The sequence below is a fragment of the Dipodomys merriami genome, unplaced genomic scaffold (assembly GCF_024711535.1).
Source record: "Dipodomys merriami isolate MVZ:Mamm:240054 unplaced genomic scaffold, mDipMer1.0.p SCAF_125, whole genome shotgun sequence".
Classification (NCBI taxonomy): domain Eukaryota; kingdom Metazoa; phylum Chordata; class Mammalia; order Rodentia; family Heteromyidae; genus Dipodomys; species Dipodomys merriami.
Genome location: NW_027202549.1, coordinates 3156093 through 3180970, shown reverse-complemented (window position 1 = coordinate 3180970; position 24878 = coordinate 3156093). Strand labels below are relative to the sequence as shown.

Sequence of the window (24878 nt, the reverse complement as noted above, 5' to 3'; positions counted from 1 at the left end):
CGCTCGCCTTGAGCTGAAGAGCTGAGGGACAGCGCCCAAGCCCAGAGTTCAAACAACTGACCAAAAAACAAGGGGGGAAGGATTCTAGTATTTTACCTGCCCTATTAGTATAAATATTTTAAAGTACCCCTGAGGTCTTCTAGGTAAGCCCTTGTCTTAGTGTAGATTAAAGCCTACTTAAAGGGCCTTTAAATCACTGAAAGCATGGGAGATGTACTTTTCCCAATCAGGTTGGATATATCATGATGCGCTCAAGGCCCCTTGTTTCCTGTAGATCTCTCACCTCCCCTCTCCCCTCCCCAAGTCCTGGGGCTTGAACTCAGGGCCTGGGCACTGTTCCTGAGCTTCTTTTGTTCAAGGCTAGCACTTTACCACTTGAGCCACAGTGCCCCCTCTAGCTTTTTCTGTTTATATGGTACTGAGGAATTGAACCCAAGGCTTCATGTATGCTAGGCAAGCACTCAACCACCAAGCCACATTCCTAGCCCCTCCTGTAGATCTTCTGTCAATTTCTTATTAAGTATATGTGTAGAGTTGCCATGTCCTATGAATACTACCTGGCCTTGGCTATTCTTGACTTGCCTCCTGGTCCAGAGTAGTGTTTGATGTGATTCATTCTGGATACAGGGTAAAAGGATTGGAATACTGACAATATGTTGAGCATGGCCTGCTTCTCCCTTCACTTTTCATCCAGGTAGTAGCAAAGGAAGCCTGGGAGAATCATAGGCTGCGGAATGATTCAGTGATTGTGGACACTTTCCATGGCCTCTTCAAATCTACCTTGGTTTGTCCAGAATGTGCAAAGGTTTCCGTGACCTTTGACCCATTTTGCTATCTAACTCTCCCACTGCCCTTGAAGAAAGATCGAGTTATGGAGGTCTTCCTGGTTCCTGCTGACCCTCGCTGCAGACCTTCCCAGGTAAAAGTATCTTCACCCTCATGGTACCCCCTCCCCAAGGAGTCTCCAGGCCGCAGTGGGATTACTTCTCTCTGCTGTATTGGAGACTCTGCCGCCCTTGGTATGTGCCCTCCCGTGTGTGCCCTTGGCCTCTACAGGTCCTTGTGTAATCCCGTATTATTTAGGACAGGTGTCAGGGTCTTTGTAGTTTCCCTGTCACTTTTTTTCCCCATGCTCCATTCATGCAGCTCTAGTAACCTGTTAACTTCCTAAGTGGTTCTTGAATCTGAATGTTGGGAAACCCAAAGCAGTTCACTTTGTTTAGTCAGGTCCCTCAGCTAGGAGAACCTGGCTAGAATAAAAGGCCAGCTGAGAGGCTTGACTAGTGGCTCTTTGTGTCTAGTTGTGCTGCGAGCTTACAAGGTGATTTATGGCTTCATATTCAGGCTTTCATTTCTTTATCTGTGAAGAAAAATGATGTGTAGGACTGGGAATGTGGCTCAGTGGTAGAGTTCTTGCCTTGCATGCATGAGGCCCTGGATTCGATTCCTCAGCACCACATATGCAGAAAAAGCCCGAAGTAGAGCTGTGGCTTAAGTAGTAGAGTGCTAGCCTTGAGCTGAAGAGTTGAGGGACAGCGCCCAGGCCCAGAGTTCAGGCCCCCCACGACTGACAGAAAAGAAAAGAAAAAAAGCAATGCAATGTGTAGCTCCAGAAGACAATTCCATTCTTTTTTTTTTTTTTTTTTTGGTCCGGTCGTGGGGCCTGAAATCTGGGCCTGGGCGCTGTCCCTCAGCTCTTCAGCTCAAGGCTAGCCCTCTACCACTTGAGCCACAGTGCCACTTCCGGCTTTTTTCTTTTTGCTCATGTGGTGCTGAGGAATCGAACCCAGGGCCTCAGGCATGCAAGGCAAGTGCTCTACCACTGAGCCACCTTCCCAGCCCCGACAATTCCAGTCTTTAAAGGAAGTAGTGAACTGCTCTAAAAAGTAGAGGCTAAAATAAAGTCGGATTTGAGAGAGACAGACTGGCCCAACTCCCATGACATTGCTTGAATGCTGCAGCCTTGCTGATGCCTGTTTTACTCTTGCTTGGCTACTGATTAGTCTGGACTGAGACCTTTCCATGCTCTGCCACTGGAAGGGTTTCTCTGCCTCCACACTGCTCCCCCACACCACGTCATTTCTTAGTCTGGACTTTTTGGAGTCCCCATCACCTGAACTATTTCTGTCTTGCAGTACCGTGTGACTGTGCCACTGATGGGAGCCGTGTCTGACCTGTGTGAGGCGCTCTCCAAGTTGTCTGGCATTGCTGCAGAAAATGTAAGGCAGCTGGGGAGGGAAGAAGGGGGGAGGGAAAAGAGATGGCCATGGCACGTAGGCTTCATGATTTTGAATCTGGGCCTGGGTGCTGTCCCTGAGCTCTTCAGCTCTAGGCTAGCGCTCTACCACTTGAGCCACAGCGCCACTTCCAATTTGCTGATGGTTAACTGGAGATAACAATCTTCCTGCCCAGGCTGTCTTTGAACCACACGATCTTCAGATCTCAGCCTCCTGAGTAGCTAGGATTACAGGCATGAGCCTCCAATCTCCAACATTTCATGATTCTTTTTTGGTGTTGTTGTTGGTCGTGGGGCTTGAAGTCTGGGCCTGGGTTCTGTCCCTCAGCTCTTCAGCTCAAGGCTAGCGCTCTACTACTTGAGCCACAGCACCACTTTCAGTTTTCTGAGTTTTTTAAGAGTCTCACAGCCTTCCCTGCCTGGGCTGGCTTTGAACCTCAATCCTGGTCAGGAAAGTTTCCCATCTATGGTGGTCCTGTTCCTTACTGCCTTCAGAGTCAGTACTCTGCTTGCAGCACAGTGTGATACAGGTATCACGGAGATTCTGGCTCTGTAATATACTCCAGAGGTTTCCAGACCTCTTTCTGCTCACCACTGCCTTGTCCCCCATTCCCAACACTTGAGAGCATCATTGAGTGCGGGTAACAGCTGTGCTGGTAACAGCCATGCTGCTCCCCTTAGACTTTGGCCTCGAACTCTAGAGCTTACTGTATGCTTGGTTCTCTACAGGCCATACTCCGGCACCTTGTTTGCTTTCTGGATTTTAAGCAGTCAGAGCACTCAGCCATCCTATAATCTTTCTGCACTGTTGATTCTTAGATGGTGGTCACAGATGTGTATAATCACCGGTTCCACAAGATTTTCCAAATGGATGAAGGTTTAAGCCACATCATGCCCAGGGATGACATTTTTGTGTGAGTACTTCATGGTTTCTGGTGCAGAATCAAAGGGCATGTTCTAGAAACTTTGCCTTGATTGTGTTTCCAGAGCAAACGTTCTGAGCGTTTTCTGCTCATGTGCCTTTGTCCTATCCCTTGGCCTTCAAAGATGGGTGCTAAAGGCCTTTGGGGGTAGCCATAAGTCTTAAGTACCTACTGACACCCCTCAGGTGTCTTCAGCATGGCCATGGTTTCGGTCAGCAGGTGTGCTGCCTGTTAATAGGCCTGATTCAGAGGCTGAGAATGTAGCTTAGTGGTAGAGTGCTTGCCTAGCATTCATGAAGCCCTGGTTCGATTCTTCAATACCACATCAACAGAAAAAGCCGGAAGTGGCTCCATGGCTCAAGTAGTAGAGTGCTAGCCTTGACCTAAAGAAACTCAAGGAGAGGCTGGGAAGGTGGCTAGTGGTACAGCGCTTGCCTTGCATGCTTGAGGCCCTGGGTTCGATTCCTCAGCACCACATAAGCAAAAAGAAAAGAGCCGGAAGTGGCTCTGTGGCTCAAGTGGTAGAGCACTAGCCTTGAACTGAAGAGCTGAGGGACAGTGCCTAGGCCCAGAGTTCAGGCCCCACAACCGGACCCAAAAAAAAAACAACAAAAAAAAACTCAGGGACAGTGCCCAGGCCCAGAGTTCAAGCCCTAGGACTGGCTAAAAAACAAAAACACCAACACCAGACACTCAACACAACTTAAGTTTTCCTGCGTCCAGTATGTCTCACGGACCTTCCTTGCTGGGGCTGGCTTTGAGCTGCGATCCTCAGATCTCAGCCTCCTGAGTAGTTAGGATTATAGGCGTGAGCCACTAGTGCCTATGACCTGTTTTTTTTTGTTGTTGTTGGTCGTGGGGCTTGAACTCTGGGCTTGGGCGCTGTCCCTCAGCTCTTTAGCTCAAGGCAAGTGCTCTATTGCTTGAGCCAGAGCGCCAATTCCGCTTTTCTAGTGGTTTAATAGAGATAAGAGTCTCGTGGACTTTTGTGCCCGGGCTGGCTTTGAACCATGATCCTCAGATCTCAGCCCCCTGAGTAGCTAGGATTACAGGTGTGAGCCACCGGCGCCCAGCTTCTATGTTATTTTTTTAAGCTAAATTTTTAATTTTTTTAATTTTTTCAATTTTTGTTTATGTGGTATCAAAGAATCAAACCCAGGGCCTCATGCATGCTAGGTAATCACTCTACCACTAAGCCACATTTCTAGCCCTGATTCTGCTTGTTTTTTTAATTGGAGCTGGGCGGAAAATGTCTCATACCTATACACAGAGCTTCTTAGGAGCCTGAGATCAGATGATTATGCTTCAAAACCAACCCTGATAGAAAAGTCAGTGAGGCTTCATGTCCAATTAACTTGCAAAAACGTCAGATTTAGTGGTGTGGCTCAAGTGGAAGAACACCAGCCAAGCAAGCAGGAAACCTTGAATTTAAGCCCCAGTATTAGCACCAAAAAAAAAAAAACCCTTTTTGCTGGGCACTGGTAGCTCACGCCTGTCATCCTAGCTATTCAAGAGGCTGAGATTTGAGGATCGTGGTTCAAAGCCAGCCCGGGCAGGAAAATCTGTGAAACTCTTGAATAAACCACCAGAAAACCAGAAGTGGCGCTGTGGCTCAAGTGGTAGAAGGCAAAGAGTAGAGTACTAAAAGGCTCAGGGACAGCACCCAGGCTCTGTGTTCAAGCCCCAGGACCAGCCAAAAAAAAAAAAAAAAAAAGGTTTTGTCCTGAGCACTGTAGCCTTTGGTGGTCACATTTCCATGGACACATTACTAAAGGTTCCCTCCATGTGACCAATGCAGGTACGAGGTCTGCAGCACCTTCGTGGATGGCTCAGAATGTGTCACCCTTCCAGTCTACTTCAGGGAGCGGAAGTCCAGGCCATCGAGTACTTCTTCCGGGGCAGTGCTGTTTGGGCAGCCCCTGCTCGTTTGTGTCCCCAAGCACAAGCTCACCCTGGAATCTTTGTACCAGGCTGTGTGTGATCGTATCAGGTAGGTGCCAAGATCAAGGAGAGGCCAAACGGAGGCAGCACTGGCCCCTGCAGAGTGTGTGTGTGTGTATGTGTGTGTGTATCCCACATGCTCACTTCTGAGAGGAAGTGCGGCTGTCCCAGCCTCACTGATGGCCAGGACAGGTGCCATTGGAATGGAGTGCCTGGCACTTCTTCTCTGATCCTAGATGCCCAAGCTTCCGGTCTCTGGAATTGTGTCGTTCTGCTGTGGTAGGAAGTCTAGCACTTTAGTGACATTTTGTATTTGAGTGCTATCTCCAAAGTGTTCCCCTATTGTTCGGAAGCTGACAATTGAACATTATTGGAACAAGCCTTTCAAAACTCCTGGGGCTACATGACTTTCATCAGACTTGAAACGTAGAGTTTCTTGGAGTCTCCTCCATTGACTTGATAAATGAAATGTCTGATCTCTTGAGTTCCTCTTGCGTGATAGAGCCATTACCCAGTAATTCCAAGCGTTTCTGGTTTCATAAATTGCTTTGTGAATAGCTGAATGTATAAATGAGGAAGCACGTCTTAGCTGTCTAGTGGAGAAAAATAGCCATTAACACTAACAATCTTTTCTTTCTTTGCATTTTTAAAGCCGCTATATAAAACAGCCTTTGCCTGACGAGTTTGGCAGCTCGCCCTTGGAGTCTGGGGCTTGCAACGGCGCCAGGGGCAGCTGTGAAGGTGCGTGCTCCCCAGCTGTGGGGCTAGGACTGACCACACCTCTCCTGATTGCTCTCCTCTTCCTCAGTGCTATCTATCCATGTGGGAAAGGGAGGCTCTGAGATTCAGTTGGGGGCTTTGCTGGCCCCGTTTATTATTTACCTCTGTGCCTCGTAGAATCATCTAAGAAAGATGACTTTGCTGATGTAGCCTGGGCTCTGCCTCCAGCACAGACTTAGAGGTATCCAGTAACTTGCCCCAGGTCAGGAAACAGTCAGGATCTGAATTGTCTGTTGGCATTACAAATAGGTGCTTATACTTATATGACCTGACCTATATTGGCAAAGGTGTTGGTTTCCTTTCCTTTTTCTTTCTTTTTTTTTCTTTTTTTTTGTCAGTTGTGGGGCTTGAACTCTAGGCCTGAGCTCTGTCCCTCAGCATTTCAGCTCAAGGCTAGCGCTCTACCACTTGAGCTACAGTGCCACTTCTGGTTTTCTGGTGGTTTATTGGAGATGAGAATTTCATGGAATTTCCTGCCTGGGCTGGCTTTGAACCTCGATCCTCAGATCTCAGCCTTGTGAGTAGCTAGGATTATAGGTGTGAGCCATCAGTGCCCGGCTTCTTCTTCTTCTTCTTCTTTTTTTTTTTTTTTTTTTTTTTCCTGGTTCTGGGGCTTGAACTCAGGGCCTGGGCTCTGTCCCTGAGCCTCTCTGTGCTCAAGGCTATCTCTCTACCATTTGAGCCACAGTGCCATTTCTGGATTTTTCTGAATAGTTTACTGGAGATAAGAATCTCACAGACTTTCCTGCCCCAGCTGGCTTTGAACCATAATTCTCAGATCTGTCTCCTAGTAGCTGTGATTACAGATGTTAGCCACTGGTGCCCAGCTGGTGTTGGTTTCTTATTCCTTGTGTACTACCAGACTTGCCTAATGAATCTTCAGCCCCTGACCTGCAAGACAGATGTCACAGAAAGCTAATCAGAAGGCTCTGTCTATCTAGAAAGCCACAGGAAGTGGCTGATTCTACTATGGAAGGGTAGGAAGTCACTGTCAGCAAAGCAATAGAATGGGTTTTATTGCAAGAAAGAAACACAATGGCTGGGTGCCGGTGGCTCACGCCTGTAATCGTAGCCACTCAGGCTGAGATCTGAGGATCTCGGTTCAAAGCCAGCCCGGGTAGGAAAAGTCCATGAGACTCGTATCTCCAGTAAACCACCAGAAAACTGGAAGTGGCGCTATAGCTCAAGTGGTAGAGTGCTTGCCTTGAGCTGAAGAGCTGAGGGACAGAGCGCCCAGGCCCAGAGTTCAAGCCCCATGACCCACAAAAAAAACAAAAACCACAATGGCCAGATGCCAATAAATAAGTCCCATCCCTGAACAAGGAGCCATGTCTGTTCTCCAGTATATAGTTAGTAGTTTTCTTTTGAGAACTTTAGAGATCCAGTGACTTTATTCTTATCAAACATAGGTGACTGTCAGATTACTGCCATCATTCTCAGTTTCAAATCCAAATACTTAGATTTCTCCAAGACATGCACAGTGCTAGAAAGTGAATGCTGGTGTTAAGACCAGTTACCACAAGGCTCTGTCATCAACAGTCAGCAAGTTTGAGTCACACTACCAACAAGCTTTTTACTGGTTAATTGGAGATGGAATCTCTCAGACATTTCTGCCAGAGTTTTGAATCTTGGTCCTCTGATCGCAGTCTCTTGAGTAGCTAAGATTACATAAATGAGTCAACAGCACCCAGTAAATGACTTTTAAAATTCCTGGTTTTCTTTTTCTTTTTCTTTTTCTTTCTATTCTTTCTTTCTTTCTTTTCTTTTCTTTTCTTTTCTTTTTAATTTTTTATTGAGGGTCCAGCCCAGGACTTTGCACTTGCTAGGCTACTGAGCTATATCCTAGCCCTTTTCTCTTTTTTCTTTTCTTCTTTAAAAAAATTTGTTTATGGGGCTGGGAAGGTGGCTCAGTGGTAGAGCGCTTGCCTTGCATGCTTGAGGCCCTGGGTTTGATTCCTCAGCACCACATAAGCAAAAAGAAAAAAGCTGGAAGTGGCGCTCTAGCTCAAGTGGTAGAGCGCTAGCCTTGAGCTGAAGAGCTTAGGGACAGCACCCAGGCCCAAAGTTCAGGCCCCACGACTGGACCCAAAAAAAAATGCTTAAAAAATTTTGTTTATTTATATGGTACCAAGGAATCGAATTTAGAGCTTCATGCATGCTAGGCAAACACTGTACCACCAAGCCACATTTCCAGTCCACTTTTTTTTTGGCTAGTCCTAGGGCTTGAACTCAGTGCCTGCTTTTGCTCAAGGCTAGCACTCTACCACTTGAGCCACAGCACCACTTCTGGCTTTTTTCTGTGTATGTGGTACTGAAGAATTGAACCCAGGGCTTTATGCATGCTAGGCAAGCACTGTATCATTAAGCCACATTCCCAGACCCCCCCCCCTTTTTTTTTTTTTTTTTGTCGGCCGTGGGGCTTGAACTCTGGGCCTGGGCACTGTCCCTCAGCTCTTCAGCTCAAGGCGAGCGCTCTACCACTTGAGCTACAGCGCCACTTCCGGTTTTCTGGTGGTTTATTGGAGATAGGAGTCTCACGGTCTCTCCTGCCCCGGGCTGGCTTTGAACCGCGATCCTCAGATCTCAGCCTCCTGAGTAGCTAGGATTACAGGCGTGAGCCACCAGTGCCCAGCCCCCCCCCCTTTTTTTTTTTTTTTTTTTCCCTCCTTTTTTTTTTTTTTTTTGGTTGGTTGTGGGGCTTGAACTTTGGGCTTGGGTATTGTCCATGCGCTCTTCAGCTGAAGGCGAGCATTCTACCGCTTGAGCCACAGCACCACTTCTGGTTTTCTAGTGGCTTATTGGAGACAAAAAGTCTCATGGAGTTTCCTGCCTGGGCTGGCTGGCTTTGAACCATGATCCTCAGATCTCAGCCTCCCGAGTAGCTAGGATTACAGGTGCAAGCCACTAGCGCCCGGCTTTTTCTTCTTTTTGAGGCATGATCTCACTATGTATCTCTGGCTCTGGTGGCTTGGGATTTACTATGTAGCCCAAGCTGGCCTTGTATTTGAAATCCTCTTGCCTCTGTCTCCCAAATGCTGGGGTTACAGACCTGTGTCACCATGTCCAGGTAACTTGTATTTCTTTTTTTGTTGGTGGTGGTCGGGCTTGATCTCTGGGTCTGGGCTCTTCAGCTCAAGGCAAGTGCTCTACCACTTGAGCCACAGTGACACTTCTGTTTTTGTTTTTGTTTTTGTTTTTTCTGGTAGTTAATTGGAGGTAACAGTCTCACAGACTTTCCTGCTCAGGCTGGCTTTGAATCGGGATCCTCACATCTCAGCTTCCTGAGTAGCTAGGATTACAGGCGTGAGCCACCAGCTCCTGGCAGTAACTTGTATTTCTTACTGAACCATTTTCTTCAGTATTAAATATGTGTCTCATTTTAATCCCTTTCTCTCTGTGAGCCCATTGATGAAGTCAAAAGAATGTCATGTGCTCTGAGGTCCTGTGCATACTGTCAAATAGTGTGAGGGCTTCCTTTTGGGGTGGTAGACTTTCGAGTTAATTCTCTGCCTCTGGAAGGCTTTTTTTTTTTTTTTTTTTTTTTTTTGTCGGTTGTGGACCTGAACTCTGGGCCTGGGCGCTGTCCCTCAGCTCTTCAGCTCAAGGTTAGCCCGCTACCACTTGATCCACAGCGCCACTTCCAGCTTTTTCTGCTTATGTGGTGCTGAAGAATCGAACCCAGGGCCTCATGCATGCAAGACAAGCACTCTACCACTGAGCCACCTTCCCAGTCCTGGAAGGCGTTTATTTAAGTTCTCTGGGTCACTGCTTCTGTATCTTGGACTAGTGGTACCCACTTAGCCTATCTCAGCTTCCCCCATGAGGAAGGCCACATGTGAACTCAAATGCCTGATAAATACAAGGCTGTAGCTCGACTTCCACATATACAGAGTAAAATCTGGAAACGCCACAGTTAAGCGTGAAATAGATTGATTTCATTTCATTGTGTTGTGGTTTTAGTTATGTTTACCTACCTATCTTTCTGTGTATATCTACTTATCCATTGGCTCATTCATTCATTCATTTATCCATCTATTCGATGGTACTAGAAATTGAGCTCAAAGACTGAGCTCTCTGTTATTTGAGTCATTTATACACACACCCTGCCTAGAGACAGGGACCAGGATAATAGGAATACACAGTCATTCCTGGCCTTTGTTGTGCTTTTTTGTTTGTCTTTTGCTTTCTTGTCTGTTTTGGGATTTTTTTTTTTTCTTCTTCTTTTTTTTGGTTGGTCATGGGGCCAACTCTAGGCCTGGGCACTGTCCCTCCCCTCTTCAGCTCAAGGCGAGCGCTCTACCACTTGAGCCACAGCGCCACTTCGGTTTTCTGGTCGTTTATTGGAGATAAGAGTCTCACAGACTCTACTGCCTGGGCTGGCTTTGAACCGCGATCCTCAGATCTCAGCCTCCTGAGTAGCTACGGTTACAGGTGTGAGCCACCAGCACCCCACTCTTCTTTTTTTTTTTTTTTTTTTTTTTTATCAGTTGTGAGGCTTGAACTCTGGGCCTGGGCACTGTCCCTCAGCTCTTCAGCTCAAGGCTAGCACTCTACCACTTGAGCCACAGTGCTGCTTCCAGCCTTTTCTGCTTATGTGGTGTTGAGGAATTGAACCCAGGGTCTAATGCATTCAAGGCAAGCACTCTACCACTGAGCCACCTTCCCAAGGTTCCCAGTCATTCTGCTTAAGCTTCCCAAGTGCTGGGATTACAGATAGGTGCCACCATGCCCAGCAAAATAAACACGTGAAGACCTAAAATAGGGTGCCGATGATACACAGATGATTTTTTTTTTTTTTCATTTGTGTCCCAGGAGATGAAGAAGAAGAAATGGAGCATCAAGAAGAAGGCAAAGAGCAACTTTCAGAAACGGAAGGCAGTGGTGACGATGAGCTGGGGGACGACCCCAGTGAATCTAGCCAAAAGCCAGGCAAAGGACAGCCATGCCCCCAGAGACTTTTTACCTTCAGTCTTGTGAACTCCTATGGGACGGCTGACATAAATTCATTGGGAACCGATGGAAAGCTACTCAAACTCAACTGTAAGACCTTCCTCTGACCTCTCACCACTGGGCTTTGGGGACGTAGCATCTCTGAAATCCTTGCATGGATACTTGGTGTATCAGCCGTGCACAGTCTCGGTGTGACTCCAGAAGCAGAGGCTGGAATGGTGTTTGGATGAAAGCTCCCTACGGACTGTTTCAGAGCCACCTCTCCCTCCCTCCACCTCACTGTCATCATCTTTAGCCTGTTCTCCTTTGGTCCTTTGTGGCCTCGGAAGGAAGCAGATGCAGTTGCTCCTCTCTCCCCCTCCCCCGCCCCCCAGCCCCATGCCGTAGGCCCTTTGCTGTGGGTCAGATATAAACCATGTAGCCAACCAACATTGCCAGCAGCATTTCCCTGAGTGCATTTTTCACTGGAAAGAAAAAAGTGCCTATTTCTTTTGCTCCCTAAAAATATTAATGGGAATGTGACCGATCCAGAGGTTGGTCCTAGGTTTTTCCGGTTTTTTTTTGTGTTTTTGTTTGTTTGTTTGTTTACCAGTCCTGAGGCTTGAACTCAGCACCTGGGCACTCCTTGAGCTTCTTTTGCCCAAGGTAGCACTCTACCACTTGAGCCACAGCACTGCTTCTGTCCTTTTCTGTGTATGTGGTGCTGAGGAGTCAAACCCAGGGCTTCATGCATGCTAGGCAAGCACTGTACCACTAAGCCACCTTCCCAGTCTCATGGACCTGGATTACTGTAGATAACCTACATGGAGTCGTGGCACCAGTAGGGACAGCTATAGGAATAGGAAGAGGCATCTAGCTGATGTGGATATGTGTCTTTGGGGAACAAATTAGTTAACTAGCCAGGCACCCTTGGGCTACCTTGCTCGCCCCACCCCCTTTTTTTTTGTCATGGGGCTTGAACTCTAGGCCTGGGCACTGTCCCTCAGCTCTTCAGCTCAAGGCAAACGCTCTACCACTTGAGCCACAGCGCCATTTCCAGTTTTCTGAGTGGTTTATTGGAGATAAGAGTCTCACGGACTTTTCCTGCCCAGGCTGGCTTTGAACCCTAATCCTCAGATCTCAGCCTCCTGAGTAGCTAGGATGACAGAGATGAGCCACCAGCGCCCAGCAAGATGGATATTTTTATCTGTTTTGTTAGAGTTTCTAATGGTTGAAGATCTGGTCCCTTGTTACTCCATCTTGACCTGTGCATGCCTTGCCAGAATTCTTGGTTAATAGTGCCTCTAGAGATTATTCTGAAACACTGAAGAAGTCTTTGCTAAAAACCTCTTGGGAGCTAGGGTTCAGAAGGGCTGGCCCAAGGCTACAACAGTTGGTGGTGTGTGAGCAGGGGTTGGCGGTTCTGCCAGAGGTGGCGCTTCTCACTCAAGTCTCCTGTGTCTCTAACCATTCTGTAATGAGCAACACTTTGTTCTCTGCAGCTCGATCCACACTGGCCATCGACTGGAACAGTGAGACCCGGAGCCTTTACTATGATGAACAAGAGTCTGAGGTAGGTCATTCGGTTTCCTGGTCAGTGGCCGTGTGTCTGTTTGTGCGCTGGATATGCAATAATAACATGCTCTCCAGTTGGACAGCAGCATAACAAGTTAGGATTAAGTTTGAGAATGATAGATGGGGAATGAGTGCTTGCCTAGCATGCATGAAGCCCTGGGTTCCATTCCTCAGTACCACATCCACAGAAAAGGCCACAAGTGGTGCTGTGGCTGAAGTGGTAGACTGCTAGCCTTGAGCAAAAGAAGCCCAGAGGCAGTGTCTAGGCTGAGAGTTCAAGCCCCAGGACTGCCAAAAGTAAAAAGTACACACACACACACACACACACACACACACACACACACACACACACACACACGAGAATATGAGTTGGGTGCCAAAAGTAAAAAGTACACACACACACACACACACACACACACACACACACACACACACACACACACACACACACACACACACACACACACACACACACACACACACGAGAATATGAGTTGGGTGATGATGGGTCACATCTGTAATCCTAGCTGTTGAAGAGGCTGAGTTCTAAGCCAGCCAGGTCGGGAAAATCCCCTTTAGAGTCTTAGCTCCAATTAACCACGTAAAAACTGGAAGTGGTGCTGTGGCTCAAAGTGGTAGAGCGATAGCCTTGAGCAGAAAACATCAGGGACAGTGCCTTGGCCCTTGGGTTTAAGCCCCATGACCGACAAAAAGAAAACAGAAAAAGCTAGAAGTGGCCCAAGTGGTAGAGTGCTAGCCTTTAGCAATAAAAACAAAAACAAAAAAAACTTAAGGATAGAATGCAGGCCCTGAGTTCAAACCCCAGAAGTCACACACACAAGATTGAGAATGACCAAGATTTAGTCATTTTTAGAGTCAGAGGCTCCAAAAGTGTATATTCCAGGCAGAGAGCCTCTGTAGGCCTCCTTATGATGTTTCTTTGCTTTCTTTTTTTTTTTTTTTTTTTGTCCAGTCCTGGGGCTTAAACTCAGGGCTTAACCACTGTCCTTGAGCTTCTTTTGCTCAAGGCTAGGGCTCTCCCACTTGAGCCACAGCGCCACTTCTGGCTTTTTCTGCTTATGTGGTACTGAGGAATGGAGCCCAGGGCTTCATGCATGTGAGGCAAGCACTCTACCACTGAGCCACCTTCCCAGCCCTTCATATAATGTTTCTGTAAGAGAATTCATCTCTTCGTTCCTTGCAGGCTTTTGACAAGCACGTGAGCATGTTACAGCCCCAGAAGAAGAAGAAAACCGCAGTGGCTCTGAGAGATTGCATCGAGCTCTTCACCACCATGGAGACTTTGGGAGAGCATGACCCTTGGTACACAGTGCCCCCCCCAAACCCCATCTATTTCGGAAGATCTAGATCTATGGGAGTCATCCATGTGCACCAAAACCCTTCTACTTGCATGTGCCACTTTGTGTGGATCGTGTTTTCTAGACTTAAGAAAGTCGTCACCCTGTTTTGGAAGGCTGGACTCCCTCCCGTCCCCCTCTCCCCTCACACAGCCAGAAGCAGTGGGTGTGGCGCGCCACCTCCAAGACACGGCAGCTGGAGTGACATTGCAGGGGCATGCCCTAAGTGACACTTCTCCCTGCTGCTTTGCTAAGTAAAGGCTTCTCTCTCTTCAGGTACTGTCCCAATTGTAAGAAGCACCAGCAGGCCACAAAGAAATTTGACCTCTGGTCCTTGCCCAAGATCCTGGTGGTCCACCTCAAACGCTTCTCCTACAACAGATACTGGAGGGATAAACTGGACACTGTTGTGGAATTCCCAGTCAGGTAGGTGGCTCTCATACCAGCAATGGGAGGAAAAGTAAAAAAGCAGGCAGGGGCCTGGGCACGGTACGGTGGCTCATCTCCATAATCCCAGCTCCTCAGGCTGAGATAGGAGGATCATGGTTCCAAGCCAGCATGGGCAGCAAAGTTAACCATCCAACAAACCAGAAGCAGAGTGGTGGCTCAAGTGGCAGAGAGTTGGCCTTAAGCAAAAAATGCTTAGGGCCAGGCTGGGAAGGTGGCTCAGTGGTAGAGTGCTTGCCTTGCATGCATGAGGCCCTGGGTTCGATTCCTCAGTACCACATAAGCCAGAAAGAGCTGGAAGTGACGCTGTGGCTCACGTGGTAGAGCACTAGCCTTGAACTGAAGAGCTGAGGGACAGCGCCCAGGCCCAGAGTTCAAGCCCTAGGAACAATTAAAAAAACACACACAAAACAAAACAAAAAAACCCCAAGAATTGGGCATGTGGCTTAGTGGTAGAGTGCTTGCCTAGCATGCATGAAACCTGGGATTCGATTCCTCAGTGCCACGTAAACAGAAAAGGCCACCAGTGGCACTGTGGCTCAAGTAGTAGAGTGCTAGCCTTGAGCAAAAGAAGCTCAGGGACAGTGCCTAGGCCCTGAGTTCAAGTCCCCCAAGTGGCCAAAAAAAAAAAAAAAAAGGAAATCTTGCTACTGATTGGCTGAGAGATCTGGTCACTCATTGGCTGAGAGGTTTGTCATACAGGGACTTCTCAATTAGAATGTGGGTGCTGGTAATGACCCCTTTCCCCCAATTCTACCATGGATGCGGAAAAGACTCCAGCAGATGTGCTTCTTCTCTAAGTTCACAGTATGTTGCCGACCATCTCTGCTCCTGCTGGTCCCCCTTTTGAACCTCGCTTGCCACTTAACTGGTCTGCTTCTCCTGCCCATCTTCAGTGTCAGCAATCCTAGCCTCAGCAGGTGTAGCACAGTCCCAGTGCTGCTGCTCATTAAAGGAGGCAAAGCAGCTAGAGAGAGCTGGATTATTAACAGGGCTGCAGGAGGGGGCAAGCAGTCCTCTCCCTGGGGGCTGGGACTAGGACTGACCGGCTCACTCAGGGCTCCTTGGTCCCCAGAGAATCAACTACAGCTGAGGCAGGAAAGTAAGCCAAATAGGAGGGTTCAACAGGCTTTCCAGGGGCTGGGAAGGTGGCTCAGTGGTAGAGCGCTTGCCTTGCATGCATGAGGACCTGGGTTTGATTCCTCAGTACCACAGAAGCAGGAAAAGCCGGAAGTGGCGCTGTGGTTCAAGTGGTGTAGCACTAGCCTGGAGCTGAGGGACAGCACCCAGGCCCAGAATTCAGGCTCCATGACCAACAGAAATAAATAAAAATAAAATGTTTTCTAGGGGGAAATGAATAGATAACATGAAAAACAGCGCTGTCCATGTCAATAGGAGAATCTAGTGGTAGGTAATAAATACATTGTTTTTTTTTTTTAATAATAAAAATGGTATTATTTGTTTTTTTCTGTTGGTTGTGGGGCTGGGCGCTGTCCCTTTGCTCTTCAGCTCAAGGCTAGCACTCTACCACTTGAGCCACAGCACCAGTTCTGGCTTTCTGGTGGTTTAGTGGAGATAAGAGTCTCACAGACTTTCCTGCACGGGTTGGCCTTGAACAGCGATCCTCAGATCTCAGCCTCCTGAGTAGCTAGGATTACAGGCGTGAGCCATCAGTGCCCAGCAGTAAAAATGTATTTATTTTTATTTTTTATTTTTGGGTCTGGTTATGGGCCTGAACTCTGGGCCTGCACACTGTCCCTCAGCTCTTCAGCTCAAGGCTAGCACTCTACCACTTGAGCCACAGTGCCACTTCCAGCTTTTTTTTTCTGCTTTTATGTGGTGCTGAGGAATCGAACCCAGGGCCTCATGCATGCAAGGCAAGCGCTCTACCACTGAGCCACCTTCCCAGCACCTCAAATAGTTTTTTTTTTCTTTGACGGTCGAGGTTCTTGAACTCTGGGCACTGTCCCTCAGCTCTTCAGCTCAAGGCTAGCACTCTACCACTTGATCCATAGCACCACTTCTGGCTTTTTCTGCTTATATGGTGCTGAGGAATAGAACCGAAGGCCTCATGCATGCAAGGCAAGCACTCTACCCCTGAGCCACCTTCCCAGCTCCTCAGGTAGATTTTTGAGGGCTACCTGTGTTCTGGCCTCTTGGATGAAAGGAGTTGCGAGGTTACTCTGACTTCTTTGAGTTGAACATAGTTAAGCGCTGTTCTTGTGTTTTATGCTCAGAGGTCTGAACATGTCCGAGTTTGTCTGTGACCTATCAGCAAGGCCTTACGTGTATGACCTCATAGCTGTGTCCAATCACTATGGAGCCATGGGAGTTGGCCACTGTAAGTATTGGCACCTCCCCTTCCTGTCTCCCTTCCTTTTTCCCTTCCTTTGCCAGTCCTGGCTTACAGCCTCTCCCTGCATGTCAGACACTACTTTTAAGCACTGCTGAGTGGTTCCATGGCCTCAGCCTTCTTCAGTACTGTTGTCCACCATTCTTTCCACTTTGACTTACTCTTGAATTTCATAAGCCCACCTGTGGGAATCTGTCCTGTGGAAATGACTTGACATTTGGGGAAAAGCTTTATGCACAAAGATAAGAGTTTCATGGACTTTCCTGCCCCGGCTGGCTTTGAACCACAATCCTCAGATCTCAGCCTCCTGAGTAGCTAAGATGACAGGTGTGAGCTACCAGCTCCTGGCTACGCTTCATCCTCTTGCTTCAACCTCCCTTGTATTGGAATTACTAGTATTAACACGGCACCATGCCTGGCCAATTATTTGCAAGTAACTGAGTACCAGTTCTATAGCTGTACCTGTGGTTTTGTTGGCTTATTTGTGATGCTGGGCATTGAGCCCAGGTCTTTGAATATGCTAGGCAAGCCCTCTACTAGACAAGCTACATATCTAGCTAACCGAACATGCATAGATTTGACTCCATGTTTTGTTATTTTCATTGTCAGTTATGGGGCTTGAAGTCAGGGCCTGGGCGCTTTCCCTCAGCTCTTTGGCCCAAGCCTAATGCTCTACCACTTGAACCACAGTGCTACTTCCAGTTTTCTGAGTGGTTTATTGGAGATAAAGAGTCTCATGGACTTTTCCTGCCCGGGCTGGTTTTGAACTCCATCCTCAGATCTCAGCCTCCTGAGTAGCTAGGATGACAGGTGTGAGCCACCGGCTCCCAGCTCCCTGAGCTTTTTTGCTCAAGCGACACTTCTTGTTTTTTGATGGTTAATTGGAGAAAAGAGTCTCATGGACTTTCCCAAGCCCAGCCTGGCTTTGCACCATTAACCTCAAGTCTCAGCCTCCTGAGTAGCTAGGATTATAGGCCTGAGCCATCAGTGCCGGGCTTTGCTGTTTATTTTTGTGAGGCAGGGTCTTGCTCTATAGCTCCTGCCTGCCTGGGACTCAGTATCCACCAGCCTCAGCCTCCTGAGTGCTGGGATTACAGGCATTACTTTAGGATAATCATGTGTGTGTGTATGTGTGCACTCATACATGCCAATACTGGGGTTTGAACTCAACCTCACAGCTCTAGCTTAACTTTTTCTGCTCAAGGATGGTGATCTAACACTCAGGCCATGCCTCCATTTTTCGCTGGTTAATTGGAGATAAGAGTCTCTGATTTGTTTTGCCCAGCTGGCTTTGAACTGATTCTCAGATCTCAGCCTTCTGAGTAGATAGGATTACAAGTGTGAACCACTGATGCCCAACTCAAATGAAGTCTCACATTTATGCCTACTGTTGGTCTGGATTATGATCCTCCTATTTATGTGTCCCAAGTAGCTAGGATGGGCCCAAGACTAACTGGTAGTAGATGCCACCATGCTGAGCTTTTTATTGATTGAGATGGAGTCTTGCTAACTTTTTGTCTGGTCTCAAACTGTGATCCTCCCATTTTATTTATTTTACTTTTATCAGTTGTGGGGCTTGAACTCTGAGCCTGGGCGCTGTCCCTTAGCTCTTCAGCTCCAGACAAGTGGTCTACCACTTGAGCCACAGTGCCACTTCCAGTTTTCTAGTGGTTTCTTGGAGATAAAAGTTTCATGGACTTTTCCTGCCCTGGCTGGCTTTCAACCACGATCCTCAAATCTCAGCCTCCGGGTAGCTAGGATGACAGGCATGAGCCACCAGCGCCCGGCTGATCCTCCCATTTATAACCCTCCTGAGTAGCTAAGATTACTGGTGCCTAGCTTCTGATCATAGTCATTTCTTAAAATTGATTCAGATATTTTTCTTTTTTGGATTAGTTTTCCCCAAATTGTAGTTTAAAGCCTTGGTCTCCAATAGCTCCATTTTTATTCTTTAGAACTTTTTTGAAAAGGGACAGATTAGAGAAAAAAAATGAGTCTTCTTTTGGTTGTTGACACAAAACTAAATGATTTTGCATTTCAGGGTTTCTATTTTGAGAGTTTCTGTTGTGTTTATTTAGTGCAAGCCTAATAAAGTAGCTCGATTTCTCCGGTGACTGACAGAGCATTTTATTTGCTACATGCAGACACTGCATATGCAAAGAACAAACTGAATGGGAAATGGTACTACTTCGACGACAGTAATGTGTCTCTGGCCTCTGAGGAACAGATAGTGGTGAGTATACCTACTCTGAAACCTGCTTCTTCCTCTCACCTTTATATCCAAGCTGGGAAGGGTCTCTCAGGCCATTTGGTTAACTCCTAATCCTAACATGACAGGGGCCCTGGGTATAGTAGAGACACGAGACGAGTAATTCTTCCAGGATTTTTCCTAGGAGAGACAGTTTCCTCAAGGTTGTATGTCACAAGCTTTCTGCCTTCCCCTTCTGTCTCTGGTTAAAAGGAAGGGGCTTCATGATTCTATCCAGAAGTAGATGATGCAGGGCAAGATGGCAGGCAGTGTTGAACAGTAAGAAAAAAAAGCTGGGGAAGTAAGTGTCCCCCTCCACCCCCCCTTCCCAACTTGTGAATGGACATTTCCCTCTTCTCTTGTAGACGAAAGCTGCCTATGTGTTGTTTTACCAGCGTCGGGACGATGAGAGTTACAAGACGCCTTCCTCACTCGCCAGTTTTCCTGGTTCCTCTGATGGGAGGATGAGGCCGAGCAGCGCCCAGCAGGGCCTGGGAGACGACGAATCTTGTAGCATGGACACCAACTGACGCTGACTCAGTCCACTCCGCCACCCCCCCGCAGCAATGTCCTCTCCCATCCCCTAGGAGATGATACTGATGGCACTCTGAAGACTTGTTAATGTTCAATCTAGAAAAAAAAAAAACCAGATGAGAAAATTCCCCTCCTTTTATGAGAGAAGAGAGAGAGGGGAAAAAAAAAAAAAGACCATTTGCTCAGAAGAGTTATGTCAAGAGGCTGAATTATTTTTCTTTTTAAACAGGTGGTCAGATAAAAAAAAAAAACCTGTGGAGCTGAGAAGTGGGGTGCGGTTTAGGGTGCACAGTGAAATATATGTCTCAATGATCCCAAAGACTGGAGAGGAACACCTTGTAATGGAATATGGTGCAGCTATGAAGACCCAACGGCAAGGCTGCTCTGAACTCCTGGGTTTCTGGTTCTGATGCCCGTATACTGGTTGCTCCAGTAGTCTGGCCACAGTAAACAGAGCCTTGAGTAAATCTTGATGTTGTCCCCTTTGTCCGTCGCTGTTCACTGAGATGGGTTTAGCATTTTCTACAAATGAGCCGGGCGCTGGTGGCTCACGCCTGTCATCCTTGCTACTCAGGAGGCTGAGATCTGAGGATTGCTGTTCAAAGCCAGTCCAGGCAGGAAAGTCTATGAGACTCTTTTCTCCAATAAACCACTCAGAAAACCAGAAGTGGCGCTGTGGCTCAAGTGGTAGAGTGCTCGCCTTGAGCTGAAGAGCGCAGGGACAGCGCCCAGGCCCAGAGTTCAAGCCCCATGACTGACAAAAAAAAAAATACAAATTAGCTACTGAACAGCCCATTTCTGAGTCTGCTTAGCCTTTTCAGCTTTATCACAGCAACATAAAAATACTCAGTGTAGGGGTCTTCCACGCCTCAATCTCTAGCACTTTGAATCCAGCACTTTCTGTCTCCCACTATCCTTGAGGATATCCACAGATTCTGTGGATGGGTGTAGGTGTGCTGGCCTGGGGCTTGAACTCGGGGCCTTGTGCTCTTGCTTAGCTTTTTCTGTTCCAAGTGGGCACTCTACCGCTTGAGCCACCCCTCCACTTCTTTGAATCAAAGAGCCTCAGATAATTGGCCTTCAGAGTAGCTAGGATAAATGGCTGGCACCCAGCTAGAACTTTCTTTTTTCTCTTGGAGACAAGTCTTCTGTTTAGCCTAGACTGACTTTGAACCCTTGATTTTACTGCTTCAGCCTTCAGAGTAGAGCCTGGGAGTGTGTGCGCCACCTGGCCTCGCTCTTGTGTGGACCTTTTTTTTGGGGGGGACCCGGGACAGGGGTGGATGGGGCTTGAACTCTGGGCCTGGGCGCTGGCCCTCAGCTCTACCACCCCGAGCCCGGGCGCCACTCGCGGTTAGTCTGTTGGTTCCCTGGCGTGGATTTCCTGCCCGGGCTGGCTCTGAACCACGATCCTCAGCTCTCAGCCTCCCATGACGGGCGGGAGCCACCAGCCATCCTGGTTTAGGTGGGTTCATTCTTGGCACATGACCGGGATGAAAGAACCCTCCAGTGGTCCAGGCCTTTGACCTTTCACCTGGGGGTGGGTGGGGCCTGGGTCTGAGAGCCGGCACGTGAGCCGGGTGCGGTGACCGTTGCCGGCCAGGCGCTGCGGGTGTGTGTGTGTGTGCGGGGTGCGGTGAGGCCGGGGTGGGGTGAGGCCGCGGCTGCGGGGCTGGGGACGGTGGGGGGGGGGGAGGGTCCGCGGCCTGGGGGGGGGCGCTCGGTGCCTTCCCCGGTTCTCACCCCCCCCCCGCCGCCCCCCGTTAGGAGCCATGTCGGAGAAACTCCGCAAATGCCGCAAGGAGCTGACGGCCGCCATCGATCGCGCCTTCGAAGGCGTCCGGCAGTGCCAGGAGGGCGTGGGCCCGCCGCCGCCGCCGCAGGCCTGCCCGCTGCCCCTGCACCGGCTGCTGTGCCGCCGCCACCCGCCGCCGCCGCCGCCGGCCCCCGCCGGCCCCGGCCCCGGCGCGCCCGAGCACGAGAACAGCCCCGCCTTTGCCCCGCACCACGGCCCCGCGGGGCCCAAAGCGCTGGGCCTGGGCCCCAAGAGGAAACCGCTGAGCAGCAAGGAGAATGTCCTGACGCACTCCTCCCTGCTGACCCCTGCCGAGAGAAAGTTCTGGAGAGCCGCGGCGGACGGCGAGCACTGGAGGAAAGACGGCTTAAGGTGATCTCTCAAGTGGAAAGGGGTTCTGCAGCGCTTGGCCGCCCAGCTCGCTCGGGAGGCTGGAGGTCAGAGGATCGTGGTTCGAGGCCAACCCCGGGGCAGGAAAAGGCCGTGCATGAGATTCTTAACCTGCAGTGAACCACCCAGAACACTGGCGCGCATGTGCGCGCACACACACACACACACACACACACACACACACACACACACACACACACACACACACACACACACACACACACACACACACACACACACACACACGCTTTAAGCCAGGTGCTGGTGGCTTCTATGCCTAGCTACTCAGGAGGATGAGATCTAAGGATTGAAGTTCAAGGGCAAGGTTGAACCTGGGCAGGAAAGTCAATTTTGTCAGTCGTGGGACCTGAACTCTGGGCCTGGGCGCTGTCCCCTCAGCTCTTCAGCTCAAGGCCAGACTAATTCTGGGCACCTTGACTTGGAGCAGAAACAATCACATGGGATGCCACTTCAGAGCTCCGCCATCTTGTCTCCCTGAGGACAGGAGATAAAAGATGTTTTAACTGGCTCAATTCCACATGTCTGTATATTGGTATTCATAAGCATTAGTGCAGCAGGTGATGGTAATGAGTCCCTATATTGTTATTACTCAGTTTACCAATTTAGAAGTTTCTGATGATGGGCTGGGAAGGTGGTTCAGTGGTAGAGCGCTTGCCTTGCATGCATGAGGCCCTGGGTTCGATTCCTCAGCACCACATAAGCAGAAAAAGCCGGAAGTGGTGCTGTGGCTCAAGTGGTAGAGTGCTAGCTTTGAGCTGAAGAGCTGAGGGACAGCGCCCAGGCCCAGAGCTCAGGCCCCATGACTGGCAAAAAAAAAAAAAAAGTTTCTGATGATTGTTCTATGATGGCATACATGACAAAATGACCAGTACATTTTTGTCTTTTAGATTATCTAACAATGAGTTCTCCAGTGTTTTCTTGAAAGAGGATTTAATTCCTCACCTTTCCTCCCCCCGTCCCCTACCTGGGGACTGCAGGAAAGATACAGAAAGAGATTTGAAAGTTGAATCAAACATGATGCTCAACGGGTCTAGTCAAGAGGTCACTAAAGATCTACTTGATATGATTGGTGAGTACAAAGCGGCTAGCTAGCCATCTTCTCCTTGGGAGCATAGGTTCTTTATACAGCCCTGGGAGTTACCATATGTATTAGGAAGGAAAAGAAAAAGCAAAACCAAAAAACCTCTTACCTATATATTTGGTAGGTTTGTTTTGCTCCTAGCAGCTTTTGTGCATAGAGCAGTAAGTTAAGGAAACCCAATTCCTTGCCTTCCTGGAACTGGTAACCTAATGCGGTCATGCATCAAATCATAGCATTTCATAAATGTCTAGTTCTATTGAGCCTCTGAAAATAAGGAACAAAAGACCCTAAGACTTGGTTTCTTGTACTTGGGATCTGAATGAAACAGATCATAAGCAAAGCGGAGTAAAAGGTGACTATTCTTCCTTTTTTTTTTTTAAAGATCATACGAGCATCCGAACTATTGAAGAACTTGCTGGGAAACTAGAATTTGAAAATGAATTGAACCGTGTATGTGGCCGCTGCCAAGATTCCCCTTTTAAGGAGGAAGCCTGGGCTCTGCTTGTGGATGAGAGCCCTCACAAGGCTTCCGATGCAGACCCTGGAAATCTCAAACAGGCTTTCGATGACCAGAATATTATCGAGACTGTTCTAGACTTGGAAGAGGATTACAATTTAATGACCTCTTTCAAATACCACATTGAATAAGAAAACAAAAATGCATTCCTGCCTTTTACCCTTGATGGCAAAAGGCTACTAAGGGCACTTGTGGGGAAGCAGCTCCAGTGGTCAGTAAGAGTCCAGTTTTTCAAAGCGTTCCTACACCCTTTTTATTCAGTTGTAACCCTTTTTGAGCTAAAAACCAAGTTTTTGTATTCTGTTACTTTGAAATGTTCCTATACTATTTATTTATTTTTCAGATTTAACATATTGAAAGTGTTCTTTTTTAAAAAAAAAATTAATGTTTAATACAACTAGTATCTGAAGGAGTATGGGTTGTGCTTCTGCTATGTCTCTTGGTATTCTTTTACATGGAGCCCTTAAAAAAAAATAGAAGGGATATTTGAGGGTGGGTTTTTATGTACCTTGTGGGATCATCCTAGACTAGCTCAGCCCAGATAGAAACTGAGTCATGCTGGCCGGGCACTGGTGGCTCATGCCTAGAATCCTAGCTACTCAGCAGGCTGAGAGCTGAGGATCACAATTCACAGCCAGCTTGGGCAGGAAAGTCCATGAGACTCTTACCTCCAATCAACCACTCAGCAAACTAGAAGTAGTGCGGTGGCTCAAGGGGTAGAGCCAGCTCAAGCTGAAGAGCTCAGGGACAGTGCCCAGGCCTAGATTTCAAGCCCCACAACTAAAAAAAAAAAAAAGAATTTCTTAAAGGGATTTTCTTATTCTCCCTCACTGTAAAAACAGCTGTTTTTACAAGTAGGTAAACCCTGGATCTCTGGCATGTCAGTGCCAGATTAGTAGCAGGTGGGCCTTGGGCCCTCCCTTGCAAGCCTGGCTTCCAGAAGTAACCCAAGGAGACCTTCCTGTCATTGTCATTTGCATCCACAGATGTGTGCTCTTCTCTAGAAGGTGAGGCTGGGCAGGAGGGGGGGGGGGGGCTAAATTCCAGCAATTTAGCTGGAGAGGGAAGAGGAGCCTAGATCACAGAATTTAACAAAGCTTTTTCAGGTTTTTTAGCAGCTGGGACTAAAGGACTCTCAGGGAGACGTGACAGTTGACCTTGGTCATGCCTGAGGCACTTTAGAAAAATGTTTGACGTCATTTGATTCTCTCCCCCACAATTCATCTTGGCAAGCCAAACAATCACTGAATTGTTTCCGTGGAAACTCCAAACTGCAATTTGGATTACCGGAATCAAAATAGAAACAAGGCAGAGTCAAGAATAAATAGGAGCTCTGGAACCTGCGAGTTGCAAACTGCAAATTCAAATCAGCATAAAGACATTTCAGAAGCTGAACCCATCCGCTCCTATGAAGAGAGGTTTTCAGGTGTAGGGCGCCAGAATTCATGCCAACCCCACAGCTTTATAAATAAATGGGATGCTTTTTTGGTACTACTTTAGTCAGGAACTGGTGTAGAGAGAGGAAAAATGCCCCAAACAGGCTTTTGGAGGGAAAGGTAGGGAAAAGGACAGGAACAAGGGGAGATGGGTGGAAGACAGAGGAAAAGTTTAGCAGGAGCAGAGCAATAGTTCTTTGAAAGGGACAATTTTTCCAGGGGTGGTGGCTCACGCCTGTAATCCTAGCTACTCAGGAGGCTGAGATCTGAGGATCACGGTTCAAAACCACCCCGGGCAGGAAAGGCTGTGAGGC

General features: G+C 48.1%; 2 protein-coding genes across 3 annotated transcripts in view; both read left to right on the top strand.

Annotated features, from left to right (window-relative positions):
* The window catches only part of LOC138824071 (ubiquitin carboxyl-terminal hydrolase 4), a 38766-nt gene extending 18975 nt beyond the window's left edge, over nucleotides 1-19791 (top strand). For both annotated transcript variants that reach the window (XM_070017762.1, XM_070017763.1), the window contains 12 exons: nucleotides 695-919; nucleotides 2136-2219; nucleotides 3056-3150; nucleotides 4958-5149; nucleotides 5753-5841; nucleotides 10693-10920; nucleotides 12312-12382; nucleotides 13589-13707; nucleotides 14019-14168; nucleotides 16427-16530; nucleotides 18687-18775; nucleotides 19156-19791. In XM_070017762.1, the coding sequence (XP_069873863.1) occupies nucleotides 695-919; nucleotides 2136-2219; nucleotides 3056-3150; nucleotides 4958-5149; nucleotides 5753-5841; nucleotides 10693-10920; nucleotides 12312-12382; nucleotides 13589-13707; nucleotides 14019-14168; nucleotides 16427-16530; nucleotides 18687-18775; nucleotides 19156-19320 (1611 nt within the window). In that variant the 3' untranslated portion in view covers nucleotides 19321-19791. The remainder of the gene's footprint in view (nucleotides 1-694; nucleotides 920-2135; nucleotides 2220-3055; nucleotides 3151-4957; nucleotides 5150-5752; nucleotides 5842-10692; nucleotides 10921-12311; nucleotides 12383-13588; nucleotides 13708-14018; nucleotides 14169-16426; nucleotides 16531-18686; nucleotides 18776-19155) is intronic.
* Nucleotides 19792-20901: 1110 nt separating this feature from the next.
* Nucleotides 20902-23481, top strand: LOC138823944 (uncharacterized protein C3orf62-like). Its single transcript, XM_070017455.1, has 4 exons — nucleotides 20902-20936; nucleotides 21092-21491; nucleotides 22508-22599; nucleotides 22994-23481. Exons 2-4 carry the CDS (start codon nucleotides 21097-21099, stop codon nucleotides 23257-23259), a joined length of 753 nt encoding a protein of 250 aa, XP_069873556.1. The 5' UTR covers nucleotides 20902-20936; nucleotides 21092-21096; the 3' UTR covers nucleotides 23260-23481.
* Nucleotides 23482-24878: the final 1397 nt, after the last annotated feature.